This window comes from Nanorana parkeri, unplaced genomic scaffold (genome assembly GCF_000935625.1).
Source record: "Nanorana parkeri isolate BGI_ZX_2015 unplaced genomic scaffold, ASM93562v1 scaffold534, whole genome shotgun sequence".
Taxonomy (NCBI): domain Eukaryota; kingdom Metazoa; phylum Chordata; class Amphibia; order Anura; family Dicroglossidae; genus Nanorana; species Nanorana parkeri.
Window position 1 is genome coordinate 1,030,134 of NW_017306802.1, and position 21,610 is coordinate 1,051,743.

At 40.8% G+C, this 21,610-nt stretch overlaps 1 protein-coding gene across 1 annotated transcript in view; it reads left to right on the top strand.

The window, feature by feature from the left end:
• LOC108791208 (dual 3',5'-cyclic-AMP and -GMP phosphodiesterase 11A-like) overlaps positions 1–20,445 on the top strand; it is a 63,688-nt gene extending 43,243 nt beyond the window's left edge. Inside the window, exon 2 of the mRNA XM_018561615.1 lies at positions 20,275–20,445. Coding sequence (XP_018417117.1) covers positions 20,275–20,445 — 171 coding nt within the window. The remainder of the gene's footprint in view (positions 1–20,274) is intronic.
• The last annotated feature ends 1,165 nt before the right edge of the window (positions 20,446–21,610 follow it).

Consider the following 21,610-nt stretch of genomic DNA (forward strand, 5'->3'; position numbering starts at 1 on the left):
TTCTTTCTTTCTTTCTTTCTTTCTTTTTTTCTTTTTTTCTTTCTTTTGTTCTCTCTTTCTTTCTTTCTTTCTTTCTTTCTTTCTTTTTTTCTTTCTTTTTTTCTCTCTTTCTTTCTTTCTTTCTTTCTTTCTTTCTCTTTCTCCTTTCTTTCTTTCTCTTTCTTTCTTTCTTTCTTTCTTTCTTTCTTTCTTTCTTTCTTTCTTTCTCTCTCTCTCTTTCTTTCTTTCTCATTCTTTCTCTCTCTCTCTTTCTTTCTTTCTCATTCTTTCTCTCTCTCTCTCTTTCATTCTCTCTCTCTCTCTCTCTTTCTTTCTTTCTTTCTCTCTCTCTCTCTCTCTCTCTTTCTTTCTTTCTCATTCTTTCTCTCTCTCTCTTTCTTTCTTTCTTTCTCATTCTTTCTTACTTTCTTTCTCATTCTTTCTTTCTTTATCTTTCTTTCTTGCTTTCGCTTTCTTTCTCTCTTTCTTTCTTTCTTGCTTTTGCTTTCTTTCTTTCTTACTTTCTTTCTTGCTTTCGCTTTCTTTGTTTCTCTCTTTCTTTCTCTCTTTCTTTCTTTCTTTCTCTCTTTCTTTCTCTCTCTTTCTTTCTTTCTCTCTCTTTCTTTCTTTCTCTTTCTTACTCTCTTTCTTTCTTGCTTTCGCTTTCTTTCTTTCTTTCTTTCTTTCGCTTTCTTTCTTTCTCTCTTTCTTTCTTTCTCTTTCTTTCTTTCTCTCTCTTTCTTTCTCTTTCTTTCTTTCTCTCTCTTTCTTTCTCTCTCTTTCTTTCTTTCTCTCTCTTTCTCTTTCTTTCTCTTTCTCTCTCTCACCAAGGGTCTTTCTTTCTTTTTCTTTCTTTCTTTCTTTCTCTTTCTCTCTCTTTCTTTCTTTCTCTCTCTCTCTTTCTTTCTTTCTTTCTCTTTCTCTCTCTCTTTCTTTCTTTCTCTCTCTCTTTCTTTCTCTCTTTCTTTCTCTCTCTTTCTTTCTTTCTTTCTTTCTTTCTTTCTTTCTTTCTTTCTTTCTTTCTTTCTCTCTCGTTCTTTCTTTCTCTCTCGTTCTTTCTTTCTTTCTTTCTCTCTCGTTCTTTCTTTCTTACTCTCTCTTTCTTTCTCTTTCTCTCTCTCTTTCTTTCTCTCTCTTTCTCTCTCTTTCTCTCTCTCTTTCTTTCTCTCTCGTTCTTTCTTTCTTTCTCTCTCGTTCTCTCTTTCTTTCTCTCTCGTTCTTTCTTTCTTTCTCTCTCGTTCTTTCTTTCTTTCTCTCTCGTTCTTTCTTTCTTTCTCTTTCTTTCTTTCTTTCTTTCTTTCTTTCTTTCTTTCTTTATTTCTTTCTTTCTTTTCACCCCTAACAATGTATCTATTCTTTGTTTTTGCCTTTTTAAATGTCCTTTCCTATTCTTTCTCATGCCTCTTTATTTCTCCCTTTCTTTCCCTCCACCTTCTCCTTAACGTTGCATACAAAGGGAATTTTACTAAAGTTGGAGGCCTTTTCACAAATGTTGTTTTGCTTTATAATTGTGCCAGTATAAAGACAGCTATTCACAGTGACATGTAGAGCTTGGGTTATTGTAAGGTAATGGGAATTTTCCTGGCTTAATTACCTTTTAAGCTCCCACAAATGTTTTTCTGTACACAAGGATGATTCCTATCTCTGTGTTTTTATAGCATATATCCGCTATCTCTGACAGTCTCCCCGGCTGCTATATCATGCAGTACAGCATTATGAGTCTCAATGGACTTGTCACCTGACATTATTTTGGTAATACCGTTCCTGAGCCCAGGAATGGGAGGGACTTGCCAATAGGAGAATCGATTTTCACGAATGGGGGAGGGTATTCATAGACGGCAGCACAGATTCTGAACAGTGTAAATATTTCATTGTAACATATTGTTCATTTAGGGGCGTCCCGAGGCTCGGTGTCACCCGGAGCAGAGGCCGGGTGATACCCCGCTGTGACTCCATCCCGCATGCGCGTTCATCTTTTTGACGCCTGCCGGCGGCCATCTTGGTGATGGGTTTCGGCAGAGAGAGGATGAGACGTTCACCCGGTGGGATGAGGTATGCCGCTGGTCCCCTCATCTCTCATGACACTGACGGGCTCTCAGTCAATGACCGAGTGCCCTACTTTTCAGAGGGGTGCCACCAAAATGACTGTTAGTCATTTTGGTGGCACCCCTCCAATGGTGGCACCCTGGTGCGGGCCTCACCCCCCGCACCCTCCTTGTGACACCACTGTGTTCAGTAAACCTAAGTCAAAGATACTCTTGGATTGGTTTTACCTGGTCAAACTTTTATGCAAAACTGCCATGGGTCCATTTCATTGTATCCCTACAACATAAAACCCTCTCGGATGCAAAAAATATTGATCTGCAAATGGTTTCATGCCATTGTTATTTATATAAGCTTGGGCCCCCAGGAAGACTCCGAGGACAGTATAGAAGACCTGGCTTAGGTGGATTCCCATCAAGCATCTCTTATGTGATTAGCACTTTTGGAACACCTCAGGTATGGTGCACAAGCCAGGGACCAATAAACTTAGGTCTAGTAAAATAGTTGGAAGCCTAGGTGAAAGGCCTGCATTAGTTTTGATAATTTGCTAGTAGGGGTTAATTGTGTGCAGAACATGGAATGATGAGCAATCACTTACATCAGGGCTGAAAATTTCAGGTCCTGAGCTACTAGCCAGGCCTTCAAAGTTACTCGCCACCAGTTGCCCTGAGCAGGCTGTGATGTAAATCACAGCCTTTTCATTCATAACTGGAGACCCATAGTACTATGTGTCCCCAGTTATTTACAAACACTGGAGTGATCAGACGATCGCTCCAGTGTTTGTCCTTCTCACACAGAGGATCGGTAATTATCACTGATATTTACCGATCCCCCGCTCTGCCACGCACAGAGCCGCTGTCATCCTGAAACTGACAGGATGACAGCGGCTCCAATCTCCTCCCCGCTCGGCCATCCTGACAGCTGCGGGTGCTGCTGTCATCATATCGGTGAGGGGGAGAGAAGCCCAGGACTCCCTCCAGGAGTTGAGTGCCTGACTCAATGGCTTAATTTCCACTCGCCCACACGCAATTTTCACTCGCAAATTGTGAGGGGGCGAGTGGAAATTTTGAGTCCTGACTTACATGATTGGATGCTTATTTCAATTAAGCAGGTAGACTCTGGGGATGGCAGACAAGAATGGGTCATTTTACAGATAGACAGAGTTTAGTCAGTGATTAGCAAACATTCAGCACAGCCTCTGTTATTCTCTGTCCCTGAATAAAGAAGCTTTCTAAACGACCTTTTATCTTGGAAGAATAAACAGAAGCAGTGAATGTCCCTCAGTGGCTAAAACCTGCTGCATGGGTCTAGGCAATCATCTCCCAGGGATGCCTAAACACACTAATATACCCTAGGATTTTTATGGTTCCTGGCTTTTTGAAATCTACGTCTAAATACATTGCTAAGGGCATCATAATACATGGAAGACAGTTTGGTGGTATCTTGCTTTCTGAGTAGCTGTTCAAGTGGACATGGGGTCAGTAGAGCTCTTTTGTGTCACAATTGTTGGTTATGAAGTTAATCCGGGGGAGACCAAACTCTTTCCAAAGTTGATCAAATGCCTTAAGTTCCCATCTGTTATGCAAATATTTGTAGGGTGAGACTATTACAGCTTTAGTAGCAGTACAGACATCATCTGGGGATGGGATAAGCCACTAGACATGTGCAATTAGTTTCGTTCCGAATCAAAATTCAGATGGATTTTCTGAAATTCGGACATTCGGACACATCCGAATGTCTGAATCCCAATGCATCTGAATGTGTCCGATTCCAAATTTCCGTTTACGAAATCCGGATCCCGTCCGATTTTCGTTTAAATACTAAACTGAATCTGTAATAGTGATTTTTTTTCTATTTCTGAATCTTCGCTGTCATTGTCACCAATGCCCATCTCAGCTAATTTACAAATACCATTGGTGTACAATTTCCTTATGGGTATCATGATGTTGGTGTAGTAGATGAACCCACATTTTTGTAGATAATGTTATGCATAGATATTCTTGTGCCTGCCAGGACTCTAGCAGTTGATTTGATTTATTAGTGTCTGTAACGACAGGTGTTACTGCCTTAGCTAGGGCAGTGGGAAGTACAGTGTTGTCACTTGCCGAGATAACAAAAAAGGATACATCTTGAAATGTCAGCAGAGGACCAGTTCTACTGTATCAGAATAAGACAGAGCCGATGCATCTGGGATAAGCTACAGGCATTGGCAGTTTTGGCTAGTGTTGTTATGGAAAATGCTCTGGAGCAGTGTTCAACTTGCTTTTGATAAGTTGACGCTATCAGCAAGGCCCATGGGGGTCTATGGAGGGATGTTGTGAATAAAGTCAATGACTGCTGCCCATTTAGTTAATTAGCCTTGTTAAAGGGGGGTGGAAGTGCTTCTAATTTAAGACTGATGATTTTTTTTTCTGGCAGTACTTTGAAGGTTGTAGTGGTTCCATGCCAATTTTGACAAGTATTCTGGCTGCCCTATATTGTTGTTACAAACAAGGAAAAGGTCATTCCAGGCACTCTTGAGTAAAAAGTGAAGGCAGCCAAGTTGTGCTTGTTTCTAAGCCGCTGCTAGTGAAATTGGCTAAATGTATTTTCTGTAAACCGACAACTCAGATTATATTCTAAGCTAAAATGCAATAAGGTTGAGACCCATTTCATATGTGGTGTCACTTCTTCTACAGTTGTCAGGTTTTAGTACCGTATATACTCGAGTATAAGCCGTCCCGAATATAAGCCGAGGTACCTAATTTTACCACAAAAAACTGGGAAAAAGTATTGTATTTAATGTTACAGCCTGTCTTTGCAGTTGTTTTGTATGATGTCCTCGAGCCAGTATGTGGCAACGGCCCCTCACAGGTGTGCACATGGCCAGTGCTAGTGCTCAAGCAGCTCAGGCGGCTGCCTGAGGGCGCCTTTGGGGGGAGTGGAAAAATGGTATCACCCGGCCAGCAGACAAATGGCCTCAGATAGCTAGAGCAGTGTTATGGCTCTGTCTGCTGTAATATCAGGACTGCCCCCTCTGGAGTGTCTCACTGTAATTCCTCCCGGCCGTTGTGTGTACTGTCAGAGGATCATTTATCACGTTTCTGAACTGTTTCTGAAGTCGAGAGAGCGTGTGTATACATGTGTGTGTGTGTGTGTGGGCTTGTTCACACCACTTCCAGTGCCTTCCAGCTCGATTAGCTGCTGGAACACACTGGATCGCATCCTGGCCAGCTCCCTGCATTCTGGGGTGGGAGGGGACGTGGCGGTGCATTTGCTGGGATTGGTAGTCCTCTATAGCTGATGATATTCTGCATTGTTGTGTAATGTATTGCTGGGATTTATAGTCCTCTATAGCTGATGCCATTCTGCATTGCTGTATAATGTTTTGCTGGGAATCCTCTATAGCTGATGAGCGGTAAAATCTTTTAAAGCGTCACCTATGGCCAATTTTATGTGTTGTAGTTTTTTTCGCGATTTCACGGGCGTGCACAATTTTTTTACTTTCAAACGTTTTTATTGTTTTCATCGAAACATAAAATCACAAGATACAACATTACTCAGTAAAACCTAATTACATTTAAAAAGCAATCAGGCATAGCCCTCATTATGCAAAAGTAATAAAGCTGTAAGATTGCCCCCTCCTACTAAACAACCTCTATGGGTGAAACAATGCCATTCCAGCCGTAATGGTTTCCCATTCTCGTCATAAAAGATTGTTTATAAATGGTCTTGGCATTCTAGGAAGATAGAATTGCGCTACACTTAGTAATAACCAAAAACTTCCTCGACATGACATGATGTTAGTGGGAATCCCATTCTAAATCAGTTAAATCACTCACATTTATTTTAAATCTTAAAGGTATTCATTTAGGTTTATAACCCCTGACAGACTAGATTCATTGACAGCCTTAACAAAGGCAATTTACAAATAATACAAACAAGACAAAACAGTGTAGAGAAAAAGAAAGAGAAAGAGAAATCTGACAAAAGCAAAATCTATCACAATATTAGTATTAACGATAAACGATTACATTTGAGTTTAAGTTTGGTCGGGGTGGATTGAGGTCTAAGATCTACCCATTTTTCTTACATTATTGTAGGGCTTGTATAGGCCAGCAAAGGCCCCCAGATCTGATCGAATTGTGTGACTTTATCCGTAAGGATACTCGCTAGCTTTTCGTGAGTCATGATCCAAGATAACCTAATCTTCACTTGCCTCAATGATATCCTAGGGGTTTTCCAGGCCTTAGCAATGATGATTTTAGCTGCCAGGAATATAAAAATTATCAGTCGTGTACAGTGCCTCGAGACTCCGGGTACGGCTTCATTAAGCAGGGCATATCTAGGGTCCGGGCGTGCACAATTTTAAAGCTTCACATGTTTGGTGTCTATTTACTCGATGGGGCCCCTGTCTTTTATATTTTACCCAAAAATTGGGTAATAATAAATGTTTCCTAACATAATAAAGGGAAAGCCATTTTTTTTTCTAATTTTCGGTACTTTTTTCGTTATATAGTAAAAAATAAAAACCCCAGTGGTGATTAAATACCACCAAAAGAAAGCTCTATCTGTCCCCAGAAAATGGTATAAAATTAATTTCAGTTCAGCATTGCATGACTGAAAAAATGTCAGTCAAAGTACTGCAGTGCTGAATACTAAAAAATGGCCTGGCCAGGAAGGGGGTGTAAACACCTGGTCAGCAAGGGGTTAAGGTCAATTTTCACCTTTTGTAAGTGATTTGCATTTATTGTGGTAATGAAGAGGTGCAGTGATGATGTACACTGAGTGGCCAGTTTATTATGACCACCTGACGTTTGTAGGCAAATTAGCTATAATTTCGCGCTGAAGTTGCTAGAGGGCCAGATCATTGTAAATAGGGAAGCAGGTTGTTTACCATGACAGTAGAAGTGTTTTTTTTCTGAAGATATGGGTAAACAATGCAATTTTAACAGCCTTTGAATGTGGGATGATTGTTGGCACGAGCCATGGAGCGAGTATCAGCAAAACAGCAGAATTCGTTAAATGTTCAAGAGGGGCTCATTGTTAAAGTGTTTAAAGACTGGACTGTCAGCTGAAAATCTGGGTCTGAACGTGCGAATTGTGGCCGTCAGCGACCAGTCAATGTTAGGGCAGAACGGAGAGTGGCAAGACTGGTACAAGACAACAGAAGGGCAACAGTTCAGTGTAGGATTCCTCGCATCACCTTTCAACATCTTGTGGAGTCACGAGGCGGCCCAACAAAGTCATCTCATGGAGTGATCTTGTGGCCCAACGAAGTATTGATCGGGTGGTCATAATAATCTGGCCACTCAGTGTATATTATGTGCACATTTTCATGACTCACATTGCAGGCTTTCTTCATTTTTTTATGAAGGTTTTATTAGGCCTGAAGCCTAAAAGTAAAACATTTTCTCCACAGGAAATTCAGTCAGACGCCAGGGTGTCGGACTGTAATCAGCTGCCCCCTCCCTGTCACCCATTGTAACATGATCAGTAAACGCCAGCTCTGCCTTTACACACAATACACTGTCCAGGAAAGAGGGAAGCTGGTGGGGGATGTTTACACATTGCTTGCACAGCACAGAGGCAGACATTTCCATGCCGATATGAAGAGGAAAGCTAACAAGAAATGTACATTTCTGTTTTCATATACATCAACTGCATATGCCTGCTTCATGTATACTTGGTGTACTTTGCTGCTATATGTTTTTAAAAATAGCACTGGAAAGGTGGAAATGGGCTTTAAGGCAGCAGCTTCTGCCAACATCACATATTCCAGCAGCAGTAAGAGCCCTTTTGTTGTAATCAGGGATACAGGGAAGACTAACATTCCTAGACGCTCCCTGCCTATAGCATCTGGCAAAGTACAATCTTGCATTTACTACTCACAAGTGGGAAGGATGCAAACTGACCACACTAGGACTACAAAGAAAACTACAGGGAGGGAGGGGAACTGGTATTTGCCTATAAAAAGAGGGTAGTGGCATAGTAAGGAACATTTACCAGTTCCTTTTCTTTAAAAAAAAATGCAATGCTTAAAGTGACACTAAACTCAGGGGGGTATTTAAAAAATGCATCAAAGTACCTGAACTATAAACAAAATTTTACTTAATTTGTGTATCACTCAGCTGTAGATCTTCAAATCATCTCTGAATTCCTGCTTACATAGTGACCGTGTCCTTCCTTCTGGAGGGTGGCTACTTTTGTTCCCCATGGTCCCTGTGTGTGTTGTAAAGTAGCCACCGCTTCAAGCCTGCTCCCGTGATATAATACAATCTCACGTTTAGTTTACTAATTTGTATCAAGATTGTAGTCCATCATGGGTGCAAGTTCGGAGCAGTGGCTACTTTACAATGCACATGGGGACCATGGAAAACAAAAGTAGTCACCCTCCAGAAGCAAGGACAGCACAAACTCAGAGATGATATGATGATCTACAGCTGAGTGATACACAAATACGGTATAGTATTGTTAATACTTAAGGTATTTGAATGTATTTTTAAGATTTAACTCCTCAGTAGAGTGTCCCTTTAGCTATCAATTGTAAAGGTTACATACACTTTAAAGGCTGACATGGAGAAGTTGAGGATTTCACATGAGACCACCATACTGCTTGCTCCTCCTTTTACAAAAACCACTGACAGTCATCAATGGAATGTAACAGGTCACTAACAATCAGGTGACTTGGAATTATTATATTCAACTCCCAACAAACTGTAGCTGCTTTTGCAGTAACAAAGAAGTAATGTTGCATGCTTTAAAATGTAATGTAACATTTGATGTCAGGCATAGAAAAGCCTAATTTAGTCAGCGTTTGCCACAACCTGTTGTGTCATAAATGAGACATGTGAGTAAAAAATAAACCGTGTAATGAATACATACAATATAAAATGGCTGTAGTAATCTGTTTTTCATTATTAGATTACACTGAAGTGGCGCTTTAAGGCCACATAGCTGCACGAGTAATTGCAGTAAATCTCTACAGACCAAGCCGCATGATCATATTGGGCTTGTAAGAGAATTGATAGAATTGTAACTCATTTGTAATGAGTAAAAGTAACAAGCATTGTGTTGATAGGATCAATGCTTTTGATTTACCGCTTGTCTCCTTTGATCCACGGTGCTACTAGAGCTCTTGACACGGGAAGATACTGTAATGACTATGCTGTGCTTTGAAATGCTTCTTTGGTTATTGATCTGAATTGAACCCTGGTTAGCTGCCGCTGGAAAAAGAGTGCATTATTAAAAATCATTTATCTTGTTTATAAGCTCTATTAGGGAAATGGGCAGACTCTGGGAATTCAGAGCCTGGACTATGCCGAAATCCTCCTTAACAAGCTTTGCCAAGCAGCAGCACTTTAGTGAAGCCTATGGGAACAAACAAAGGTCTTAGCAAGAATGCCTCTAATACATTTTAGAAATTGGCACCTGAGAGCACATTGTGATAGGTTATGCGGTCTTCTCACTTAAGTGTGGTGCTTCTTTTTACTGCAGCAACTCCCCAGTACTACTGGTAATTTAACACAAAATAGATGCATTGTTATTTGCATGTTATTGCTATGAGGATCTGCTGCCTAGGGAGACCCACACTTTTAAAGAATTCTGGGTAAATGGAAAACTGTTTTTCAGTCCGTATATATGTTAAGGTAATCATTGTTAGAGTTACTTGTGAACCGCACTGCATGTGGTTAGCTGCCGTCCTTCCACATCAGCTACATAAATTGCTGCAAAAATGAGAAAGGAGGGACAGAGCAAGGGTAATTGACTTTAATCATATCTGCAGTCAATCTAACGTATATAGTGTCATATTACAAAGTGGTGGTTTGAAGCAGAAGATAGGAAGGAAACCCTTGCAGATAGTGTCTTGACTAGGATTTGAACCAGGGACCCTTAGTGCTGTAAGGCAAAAATGCTAACCACTACACCATTGTGCTGCCCAATACAAATTAGTAACTTTGTATTGGGCAGCACAGTGGTGTAGTGTACATGGGGTACAAAACAAGCCACCCTCCAGAAGGATGCATCCCAGAAACATCTATAGTATGTATTCCTATTACAATACTGATGTTATAATTGGATAGTATATGTTGGGACTTTACAACTCCTGGTACAACAGCCCAGCCCTGCGGATTAAATCTGGAGCATTGCCAAAGATCCTGATACAGAGCTAGGTCAGATTTCCCAGCAAAATCTACTGAACTGGGCTTTTTTTTAACATTCTGTTCCTCCAGAGTGCAGCACGTGACTAGGGTGACTCAGTGGCAGGAGGGCTTCCCATCCTAGCTGTGCCACCACCACTGCCATTGCACCTAAAGCTCATTCATTACCCATGCCTTTATTTTTGTTAACAGTATATCACTTGTTTTCTTCATACTTTAAGTGCTGGTTCACACCTGGGCGTTTTACAGAGCTGATCGAAGCGCTGTAAAACGCTCAAGCAGTGAAATCCCATTAATTCCAATGGGCACGGTTCCCACCTGGGCGTATTTCAGCGCGTGGAAACGCGCTGAAAAACGCCCTACACCCAAACAAGTACAGGAGCTTCTTTGGGGCGTATTTCAGCGCGTATCCATTGGTATTCCCGAGTGTGGCTCGGTGTTAACAAAGCGGTAACCCCGAGCCACACTCGGGAATACAGCGTACAGGTCTTACCTTGTCCGCGATCCCCGCTGTGTCCTCCGACCGCTGCCGTCTTCCGGGTTTCGTCCCTTGCGAGTGTGCCCGGGCGGAGAAAATAAAGGCAAAAAAAAAATCATACCGCCAGGGAGGTATAAAAACGAGAGTCGAATGCGCTTTTCGCTGAACGAAAAAACGTGCTAAACGCGCGAAAAACGAGCTGTAAAACAAGCTGAAAAAACACGCCTATAGTACGCCCAGGTGTGAACCCAGCCTAACTGTTCCCTACTATATCAATGGCAAATCACATCCAATTAATTAAACAGCTGGGTGGCTTTATTTTTATTATTCAATAACAGCCAAGGAAGGTTGTGTGGATGTAGACATGCACACATGCCATTGTACTATTTATTTATTACATTTTCTTTATCGACTTCATTTGGATGATTTTATCCCTTTGAGTTGAATCAGACAGAATGTTCCATTTGTAAATAGCAAAAGTTGGCATATCCTCCGTGTTTTACCATTTACCAGTAAGCCTTTGACATTCCCTTTCTGAGATGTTGTGCCACTTGCTCTTTTTCCAAAGCCTATTGCAAGCACAGCAAGAAACCAGGAATTGTGCCCTGTAAAGATTACATTTGTCAGTATGACGCTATAAAACATCATGTGGTGCTGAGTGATATTTTGCAAGAAAAGCTTAGGTCATACAGACCAAGTACAGACTGTCAAACTGCAGTGAAATGTAACAATGTCATAGACATAAAGGAAACTTTGCAGCTAAAGTTATGTCAGCTCTAGACATGTTCTACCTGTATAAGGTTTAAAGTAGTATTAAAGGAGAACTATGAGATGAGTGATTTCCACTCACCTCATAGTTCTGAGCCGACCTGTGACAATGAGACTGTCACAGGTCGGCTCAGTAGATCGGGAGGTGAGAGAACACATACCGGGTTCCCTCACCTCTCGATCCTGTCACGCCTCTCTGCCGTGACAGGGGGAGGGGCTGGATTCCCCTCTCCCGCTCCGATCTGCCAGCGCTGACTGGCGGAACGGACGGGGAGGGGGCAGGTACAGCTGGCTCTGCCTCTAGATAGGCAGAGCCAGCTGTCACTCACGCAGCTGGGTGGATCCCGTCATCTAAGTCGGGATCCGCTCCAGGTGCGGCGTCTCAGTATACCGCGAGCTGTAGCTCGTGGTATACTGAGCTTAGGGTAACGGGAGGACGCTAGTTTGTGTCCTCCCGTTACCCTAAGGAGAACTATGGGGAAAAACACTGACCCCATAGTTCTCCTTTAAATCAGCACCCAGCCCCTGTTGCTACATTATGTGAATCCCAAGTAGAGAATAAGCTGTCTTTTTCTTGTACTTCTGTGAGTGAGTCCAATTTAATATATAGAATGATGAGGCAGTCATTTATGGGGCTCTTTATCTGGCTAATCAGACTTGTCCCTTAAACAAGAACACTTCTAAAGTTTGTTTGCGGTATACTGAGCTTAGGGTAACGGGAGGACGCTAGTTTGTGTCCTCCCGTTACCCCAAGGAGAACTATGGGGAAAAACACTGACCCCATAGTTCTCCTTTAAAGTCTCTCTTTTTTTTAAACATATATCTACTTATGGCAAGCAGTTGATATATGCAAAAACATTACAAAAAAAAGTTAAAAGAAGAACTATGAGGTGAGTGAAAATCACTCATCTTCATAGTTCGAGCCAAGGTGTGACAATGAAACTGTCACACGTCGGCTCAATAGATCGGGAAGTGAGCAAACACATACTGTCGCTCGCTCACTTCTCGATCATCTCCCTGCAGACAGCGGTGACACTGTCAGTCACCGCTCCCCGCAGCGATTCCCCCCTCGCTGCTCCGATCCTCCAGCGCTTACTGGAGGAACGGACTGGGGGAGGGTACAGCTGGCTCTGCCTCTGGATAGGCAGAGCCAGGTGTCATTCATGCAGCTGGGTGGATCTCGACAGCATTGTCGGGATCCGTCTGGCTGTGGCGGTCTCAGTATACAACGAGCTGTAGCTTGCGATATACTGAGCTTTGGGTCACAGGAGGACGCTAGTATATGTCCTCCCGTGACCCTTAAGAGAACTATGGGGAAAAACACTTACCCCATAGTTCTTTTTTAACAAGTAGGTAAATACGTACCTCAGTTTCCGCCGCTCGCTCCCGGCTAAAGATCTAAAGCTTCTCAAACGTGGCTGTGCAGGATGATGGGGCAGGTGCATGCACAGAAGAGATCTTCGTTGGGGAGAAGGGGAGAGACACAGTGGAGGAGAATGCAGGCAGCCATGAGCGTGCACGTTGGACAGAAACCTTGGGACCCGAGGAGTCTGCTCCGGATCAGAGACCGTGCCAGCGCTGGAGGGACTCCTGAAAACGACTGGAAAACAGAAGATGATCGGATCAAGAGGCATTACTTAAGGTAAGTCCTTAAAGCATCATGGGGGGGGGGATGTGACTTTAATGTCACTTTACCGAGAACAAATGTAAATAAAGCACACAATATTTTTTAATTAATTAATTATCATACTTAGTAATACATGCTTAATATTCCTTGCACTGCCTCTGAGCTGGCATAAGGGTTGCCTGTACTGCCTGATGAAATAAGAGAGAAGGGGCATAGCAGGAATGAATGACACGTATTCAAACGAGGCTTGTCTAAATGTCTTGTGTGAAGCATATAGAAAACAAAATGCAATTTAGTTTGTAGGACTTGATGAAATTTTAGAGTACACATATTTTTGTCTCTCTCTCTCTCTCTCTCCACATGCATGTTTTTCAAAGTACCTACCTGGTACCTAAATTGATATTGTTCTGTTAAGAAGACAATTCTGATCATGAACATCCAACCTAATCATGATCAAATTTAGATTTGTAAATGATGGCATTTTAAATGTCTTAGCAACTGAATAGTCGTGAGTCTGTACGCTATAATTATCAAGGTAGGAATACAATGTAAACGCCTCCACCTATTTGATGAGCATCAGTAACTGGGCCAGAGTAAATCATTAAGGCAACGGCAAAGTTAATAAAATTGTATGTGTTCAAATAAGATACCAGTTGTTACATACAGTCCAATATTGTCTATGGGTTGCGTTTCTGAAATTGTACAGTCATGAAAATGTTTCTGTCCAACATCCACATGAACGTTTATCTACTGCTGATGTATTATCAAGAATACCAAAGATATACACTATATTTTACAGTATTTTTCATTCCGCTGAATCACTCGGGATGATGATTTTATTCCTTCACTTACCTTTGCTTACCAGGGAATATAAATTATGCAGACTAATTAAAAAGTAATGCCTCCATGTCTATAATCTGTCTGAGATCTATTAGAGTGACTGTGAATGTTCATGTACAATGTTATAGAGGTGTCCTTACCCCACTAATGTATGCTTTTCTTTTTCAGATTGAGTGATTAAAACCAAGGATCTGCGGCTAAAACAACAAGCAATTGAATTTCTGGTAAAAGAGGGTTGCGCACCTAAGCAAATCCATAATCAGCTAAAGAATGTTTATGGGGAAGCTGTAGTAGAATTTTGGTTTCTCCTTCTTGAAAATTCTTCACCCAATGCCGCACATGTCCACTAAAGCATCCCCATAAACATTCTTCAGCCGAATGTGGATTTCCTTAGGTGCGCAACCCTCTTTTGCCAGAAATTCAATTACAGCTTATTGTTTTAGCCGCCGATCATTGGTTCTAATCACTCAATCTGAGAAAGAAAAGCATACATTAGTGGGGTAAGAACACCTCTATAACATTGTACATTAACATTCACAGTTCACAGTCATTCTAATAGATCTCAAATTACAGACATAGAGGCATTACTTTTTGATTGACCCGCTTATATTTCTTCTGTTGCACTGCCAAGGATTGGAATGATACATTTCCATTGAGCTACCAGGCATTTGGATTACTTATTTGACTAAAATACTGATTGGGATTACATTTTTCCAATATACTTTCTAGGATGGTTGATACATTTTCTACTGTGCTTCCATACTACACCTTCTTTCCACTAGGATTGCTGATCTGATGACAATATAATTTTTCTGTAAGCCTGCCAATGATTGCCAAGGTCAATAGATAAGCATGGCTTGGCAGGTATATATCGTTCCATACTTCCATGTATGATCAGGCATTGCATGGCTGCAATGGCATTTATAGTGTGTTCACTTAGACATTCTGATTTTCAAGACTGTTACACTGATGTTACACTATTCAGGCATGTTAGGTATGTCATTCGATCATGAGCTCAGAAGGCGGTTCCCTGATATGCCAGATGGGTTTGTGGTCCTGCTTCATCCCAATGGCCCACACGTAGTGGTCATCAGTCTAAGCTCTCTGATTTATTGCTGCAAAAACACAGAAGGTCTTGGTACAAGGATTTGTAACTAGCCAGTCTTGTCTACTAAGAATGTGCTGTCAGAGAGCTGTTTTGTGGTTATCACTGCTTTTAGGCACATTAAAGATAGAAGAAAATAGAATCTTCTATTCTGTGGCCTGTTCAGTGTCCAAAATATTAGATAACCATAAATCCAGCTCCAAAGCATTACCACTGCCAAGGGCCCATCTGTCAGACAAGTCTGATGTTAAGTGAAATGAAAAGAAATGTCCCTCTTTTTACATTTTAACTGAATAAACATATGGACATTCTGGTTTGGAATACATGTATGATAGCACCATTTAATTCAGTCATTTATCTTTCTATCCTAAAGGTAGTCAGAGTAGTATTAAACTCTCAAACATGTTTTCAAAAATGAATCCAGATAAACAAATATACATTGCCCAGCAAAGTATTTCTTTAAGTTTTTGCCCCCAAGCAAATACAGTCCTCATGTTTCTGAATAGCTGGGTCCAACTTTCGCAGCTCAGCTTGTCGAAACTTCCTGTCCAGTACAAGGTTACAAGGGATAGAGCAGACTGCAGCAGCTGTCCATAATGAGGCAGCCTGAGGCGGGGGGGGGGGGGCAGCAGGTGTGCCTGCTGCCCACTTTCTGGCCAGAGCATCCCAGGTTGCTAAGAGCATGTTCGGCTGACCAAAGTGCAGCCGAAGGCTCAGCCGATGTACGGCTGATTTCAGCTGATGTACGGCTGAAATCAGCCGTACTGAGCTGGAGTGAATAGCCGAACCTCGGCTCGGTTATTCACTCGGCTGCATTCAGCAGCTTTGTGAATAACCCTGTTAGAAAGAAAAAAAAAATCCATTTGCCCCTAAATACTTCCTTCCTGTGCTCCTCAGCTTCATCTAGTGGCCATCATGAGGTATTTTCCAAATATTACATTACATGGAAAGAAAATATACTAATGACATTCGTTTTTGCCTTCAGTTGTACAGAACAAGTGCACTTGCAGAATGAATGGCTCTGCGCATTTTTTATAAATACGCCCTTTTGTTTAGCCGGTAAAACATTATTAAACTATACCCTACATTCAAAATTATATGAGTCTAACAGTCTAAAATACAGTTCCCACAGAGATAGCAGGAAGTGTGTGACTCACCCCATTGCCCTAGCAGCGTTGGTATATTGTTACATTCATTTGAAACTGGATTGTATTTCTTGGTAATGCTTTTTAAATCTGATAACCCAAGGTCCAGTTTAAAGCAGAGTTTGTAATATGTGTAATGTATAAAGCAGATAAAATCTACAAGTTGTTATTGCTTTAGACATTTATTAACTGAATCTTTATAGAGCATTTTATCTTAATACCAGGGGCAAGTTACAGAAGACCTTGTTGGTGCCTGGGGACCACCATTCTGCAGATCAATAGTTGATATCTCGGCACAGATTGATGATGTTGATGATGGGGACAGTTGTCTTGCTGTCAGCTTCTGCTTACAAGCAAATAGAAAGATTTGTTGAGCAAATTAGCTGCATTGTAGAGCAAATACACCACATCCTTAAATATTGAACTTGTTTATCATGTTATGTAACAGCTGCCACCACCTCTCTCCCCAGAAACATTGTTATTAAGTCAGTCACACATGAGACAAGTAGAGGAAAGACAAGCAATTATTAGAGTGACATTGGGATGATCAGGACTCTCACTTTGAAATGTTTGTCTAATAAAACTTTATTTTAATTGTATCGCTAACAGTAATATTTGCTCATGCTGTCCCCCACAAGTCCTGGCATACTGGAGCCACTTATATTTGTAAACATGACTTATATTTTAATACCAAAGCAGAATTGAGCAAGTATAGTATGTCCATAGAGTACCTCCTTAACCATATTGCTTTTAATTGATTGTATTATATGTTAATATGTGTTATTAGTCTTACAGTATATTTAAAGGCAAAACTTCTGTTTTTTGCTTTGTATGGGATGTGGAAGAGTAAGGACCCCTGTTAAGTTTTTAATGTTTTCTCTGTCAAGGTAAGGAAGATTCACCCTCTTTGCTAACTGCTGTCAGCAGGACTGAACGTGAGGAAAAATACAAAATGTTGGGCAAGAACAGAGTAGAACTCTTCCAATATGGATACCTATTCCAGGGATACCTAATAAGGAGCTCACCTTACTTTGGAGAGATTTATTTCCACTTCCTGTTGAGTTTACTGGAAATTATGTGAAGGAATATCTCTGGAATAGGGCACAAATGACAAAATAAAAAACATGGCTTTAGATATACTCTACCCTATATTTCCATATCCCTCTCTAAGACATTACAGACATTACAGTTCAGCTGGAAATGTGAGCACGATCTGATTGTTGAAGTACTTTTATCCCCTTCGTGACTGACGACGTACAGTGTACGTCGCCAGCATCGGGGCTGTTTAAACTATTCGGGTGAAAGGCAAGAGCACGAAGAAGGGGTTTATTTATTAAAGGCAAATCAGCTGTTCACTTTGCCATGGAACTTTTCATTAGTTTAGTTACTGTGGTGAAAATTCTCTTTGAAAATAATATCCAATCATGGGCAAGGAAAATTAAAAAAAAAAGTATTTTTGCTCACACATGATTGGATGATGGAAGTCAACAGAGCTTCACCTCATTCACTAGGCTAAGGGGAAACTTCCCCGAAAGTGCAAATTCCCTTGCAATGTGAACAGTCTATTTGCTGTTAGTAATTGAACCCCACAGCCTCCATCACTGTTCCTCAGGGATAAGTGGCTGGCTCAAAATCCAGTACAGCTGACTTTTTCTCCCAAGATCAGTTAGATGGAGATTGCTTTGGCAGTGGGCTTGTGACCATAGACATTGGTATCTTGAGTTAATACAGCTAAAATATATTGTGATCATCTAGAAATACCTATAAACCAGTTGCACATAAACCATTATTTAAATGTAAAAGTGAAAGGACCTATTTGAGCATTACATACTAGAATTCTGTTACATATGGGTTAACTTCTGAGTGACATTAAACACTGCAAGTTGCATCACTGCATGTGAGTCACCACGTCAAGGAGAAAAGTTGTGGCAGTCTGGACAGACAAGGCCAGATTTACCAATGTTTTCAGTTTTCATGTGCAGTGCCAGCAGTTTTATGATCGCATAGGGCCTGTCTTAACATGCTGTGTGGCTTCTGTTACAGGCATCAGTTTGACATCAGTTTGAGATGCTTCTGAGATCATTTCAGGAATCATTTACAAGCGCATTTGACCTGCAGTTGACCAGCATTGTGCCTGTTTCAATGGGGTTTTTGCATTCCTATAGACCTGTTTGGGAATACAAAACCCATCTGTCGCAAATGACAGCCCATTGGGTAGTGTAGCAAGATATTTTTTTGCTACAAGCTCAAGATTGTTATTCTTGTTACCATAGAAAAGAAGGCATCTCTTTCACTCTGTGTGCACTTGAACTCACCATCATTTCTTGAATGTTCTACATCAAAATGTTCTACATCATTAGTGCTCAACTTGCTAGATAGCCTGCACTCAGGTGTGGCTGTTGGCACCACCAAATGACCACAGAATAATTCAGCAGTGCAAAGCAACAGGTTAATTTTAATCTGTGGACAAAAACAAATAAATATGTATTTGTGTATTGAATTTCCAGAGGTTCTAACTTCTATCCTACTCCTAATAACCATTTTGGTCTATAAGTTTCTAAACTTACATATTGAATATCTGTAAAAAAAATAAGTCAAGGCAACTGAACTTGCTGTATTTTTCTTGGAGACATTTCACTGGACATCCAACCAGCTTTCTCAATTCAGAACCTTCACAGACATATCACATATTGAAGATGCCCACAAGATGTAATTCCTCAATGTACTGACACTATTTCACTCAGCCCTGTGAATATGTACTTCCTTGTGTTGCAACTCGAACATAGCCTGCCTCCTGAACTTCTGTAATATGCTGGTGGTGGTGGTGGTGGTGGTGGTAAAGATAAAGAGGAAACCGGAGTACCCAGAGGAAACTCATGCAAGCACAGGGAGAACATGCAAACTACTGTACAAGCTTTTTCCAAGTCTGTGATTTAGAAACTATTGCATTTATTGAGATCCAAACAACTAGCATTTTCAGAAGAGGGTCAGTAATGGCAATCTACATACTTTTCTTTGTACAGCTTTATTTTAAGCCTTTCTTTCTGATGTAGTCTGGTAAAGTTATGTTCTATATTTACAATATAGCCATGAGCTATATATGTATTGCAGGGTGGATCAAATATTTAAAACCTTTTTTGGGGAGTGTTAAAATCTTGATCAGGTATTAATTGCTATAGATTCAAAATTTGTATATCTGTGTAATAATGGGTATTTGTGGAAGCCCCTATGTTCTATATACAGGTGAAACTCAAATAATTAGAATATCATGCAAAAGTAATTGCAGTAAGTGCTGCAAAAGGGGCCCAAACCAAGTACTGAGTACATATGCATGCTTGTACTTTTCAGAGGTCCGATATTGTTCTATGTACAATCCTTGTTTTATTGATTGCATGTAATAATCTACTTTTTTGAGGTTGTGGATTTGGGGTTCTTGGGGTTTTCATGAGCTGTAAGCCATAATCATCACAATTATGACAAATCACGGCTTGAATTATCTTGCTTTGCATGTAATGAGTCTATCTCATATATTAGTTTCACCTTTTAAGTTGCATTAGTGAAATAAATGAACTTTGCACGATATTCTAATTATTCGAGTTTCACCTGTAAGTTCTCATAAAAAGCAATGATTGTTGTTTGCAACCCCAATTGGGAGATTTTGCCTCATTTCCTGCCCCTGAGACACGATGAAGGGAGAATTTCCACAAAATGGAGAGACAGCTGTCACTGTAATAGAAGTGAATCTCCTCAACAGGGACATGGTGATAAAAATATGACAATTTAACTCTTTCCTTTCTACCCAAAACAAAACCCCCCCTCAAAAAATTACACTTTAATTCTGGCTTTTAAGTGCTTGTGTAGACAGTTGTTCATGTCAAACGCAGCCTTTTACCTTTCAATGCAGTCTCTGCTTTGCCTGGAATCCATGCACACCTCGGACGTGCTGTGTCCAGGACATGCTGCATCTAAAGAGACACGATGCAAAGCAGGTCATATGCAGCCTTTGAACTGTCACCTACACTGCTCCATTTAAGTTTTTGCCTCTGTACAGAAGCTCATAGTTGTTCAATGGGCATTGACTTAAAGCTTGAAATAGAGAAACCCACTTGTAGCTATGTTGTGTTCATTAATATTCTTGTCTTTTGTAGGACAGACGATTCAGTGATGAAATAGACAAGCTTACTGGATATAAGACAAAATCTTTGCTGTGTATGCCGATAAGCAGCAGTGATGGGGAGATCATTGGCGTTGCCCAGGCAATTAACAAGACTCCAGGAGGTCCATTCACCGAGGATGATGAAAAAGTAGGATACATTTAAGCAGTGTTTTTCTTTTCAAAGATATCTTGGCAGTTCTGTCTATAATCTATAAAAACTGAGTATTGCGCATGTACTTGTTTATAGAAATATTTTATGAATTGACATATTGTGTGTTATGATACTTTATTTTATCCACATATCTACATTCAATGTGAGGAACTATTCAATAATATAGAGATCTAAAAAAATCTGATATAGGCACAGACATAAGACACTGCTTACAAGACTTGTATGGGGGCTTGTGCAACTCAGTCCCCTTTTTTCATTGTGACAGCCCTGGTGGTTGGTGCTTGTAGATTGACACCTAACACTGTTACAAAAAGGGTAAGGAGAGCCTTTAGCCCCGAACATAATGCCTGCCAAAATCAGCGGTCCCCCCCTACCCAAGATCCCTGCCGCACACATCATCTGGACACATGCTCTCACTGACACTGAGCCCCCCTTAGCCCCCACGGCAGTGACAAACCCACACACCCCCATCTGCTTTCACACATTTTTGAGTACCCACCACTCCCACCAACCGAGGACTCCCATCCACCCCTCGCTTATGATAATGCGCCAACATCCACTCTTTGGTAAGTTGCAAATTCCTTTCCATGGTTTTACCTAGTCAGTATATGGTAGTAGCGCTTCTGTACCCCTTTTTCTGTTCTTATTGATTTGTTACCTGAGCCTCATGTCAGAGCATACATACATTAATCCCATTTTTTAACCGAGCCATGTTAGTGAAGACCTGCCACTGTATTTCTTTCTAGGTGCATAATAATAAAAAAAAAAAAATTAAAAGAGCTTCTGTAATCCTCAAAAGCCATATATTGTCCAACACACCCTTAAAAATCACGATTAAACACCTTAATTTCGCCTTCCCAATTAACTCCTATTAATTTAGCCATACTGGCAGATGTCTTATTGTCACATTTAATTTTGATAATCCTTAGTGATTATGAATCATGTTTCACCATAGAATTAAACATACGAGCCAACAGTCACTGCAGTACTGCATTGGCAGTGAGGTTATGGTGACGGGATAGAGCAGAATTCTTGGAACAGTTTTTTCCTACAGGATGCCCTAGCTGCTATATAATTCCTGGCTGACTGAATCTGCTTCTGTCCTCCCAAATACTTTTTTCTCATTATTTTTGTGCAACAAGTTCATATGTTTTTG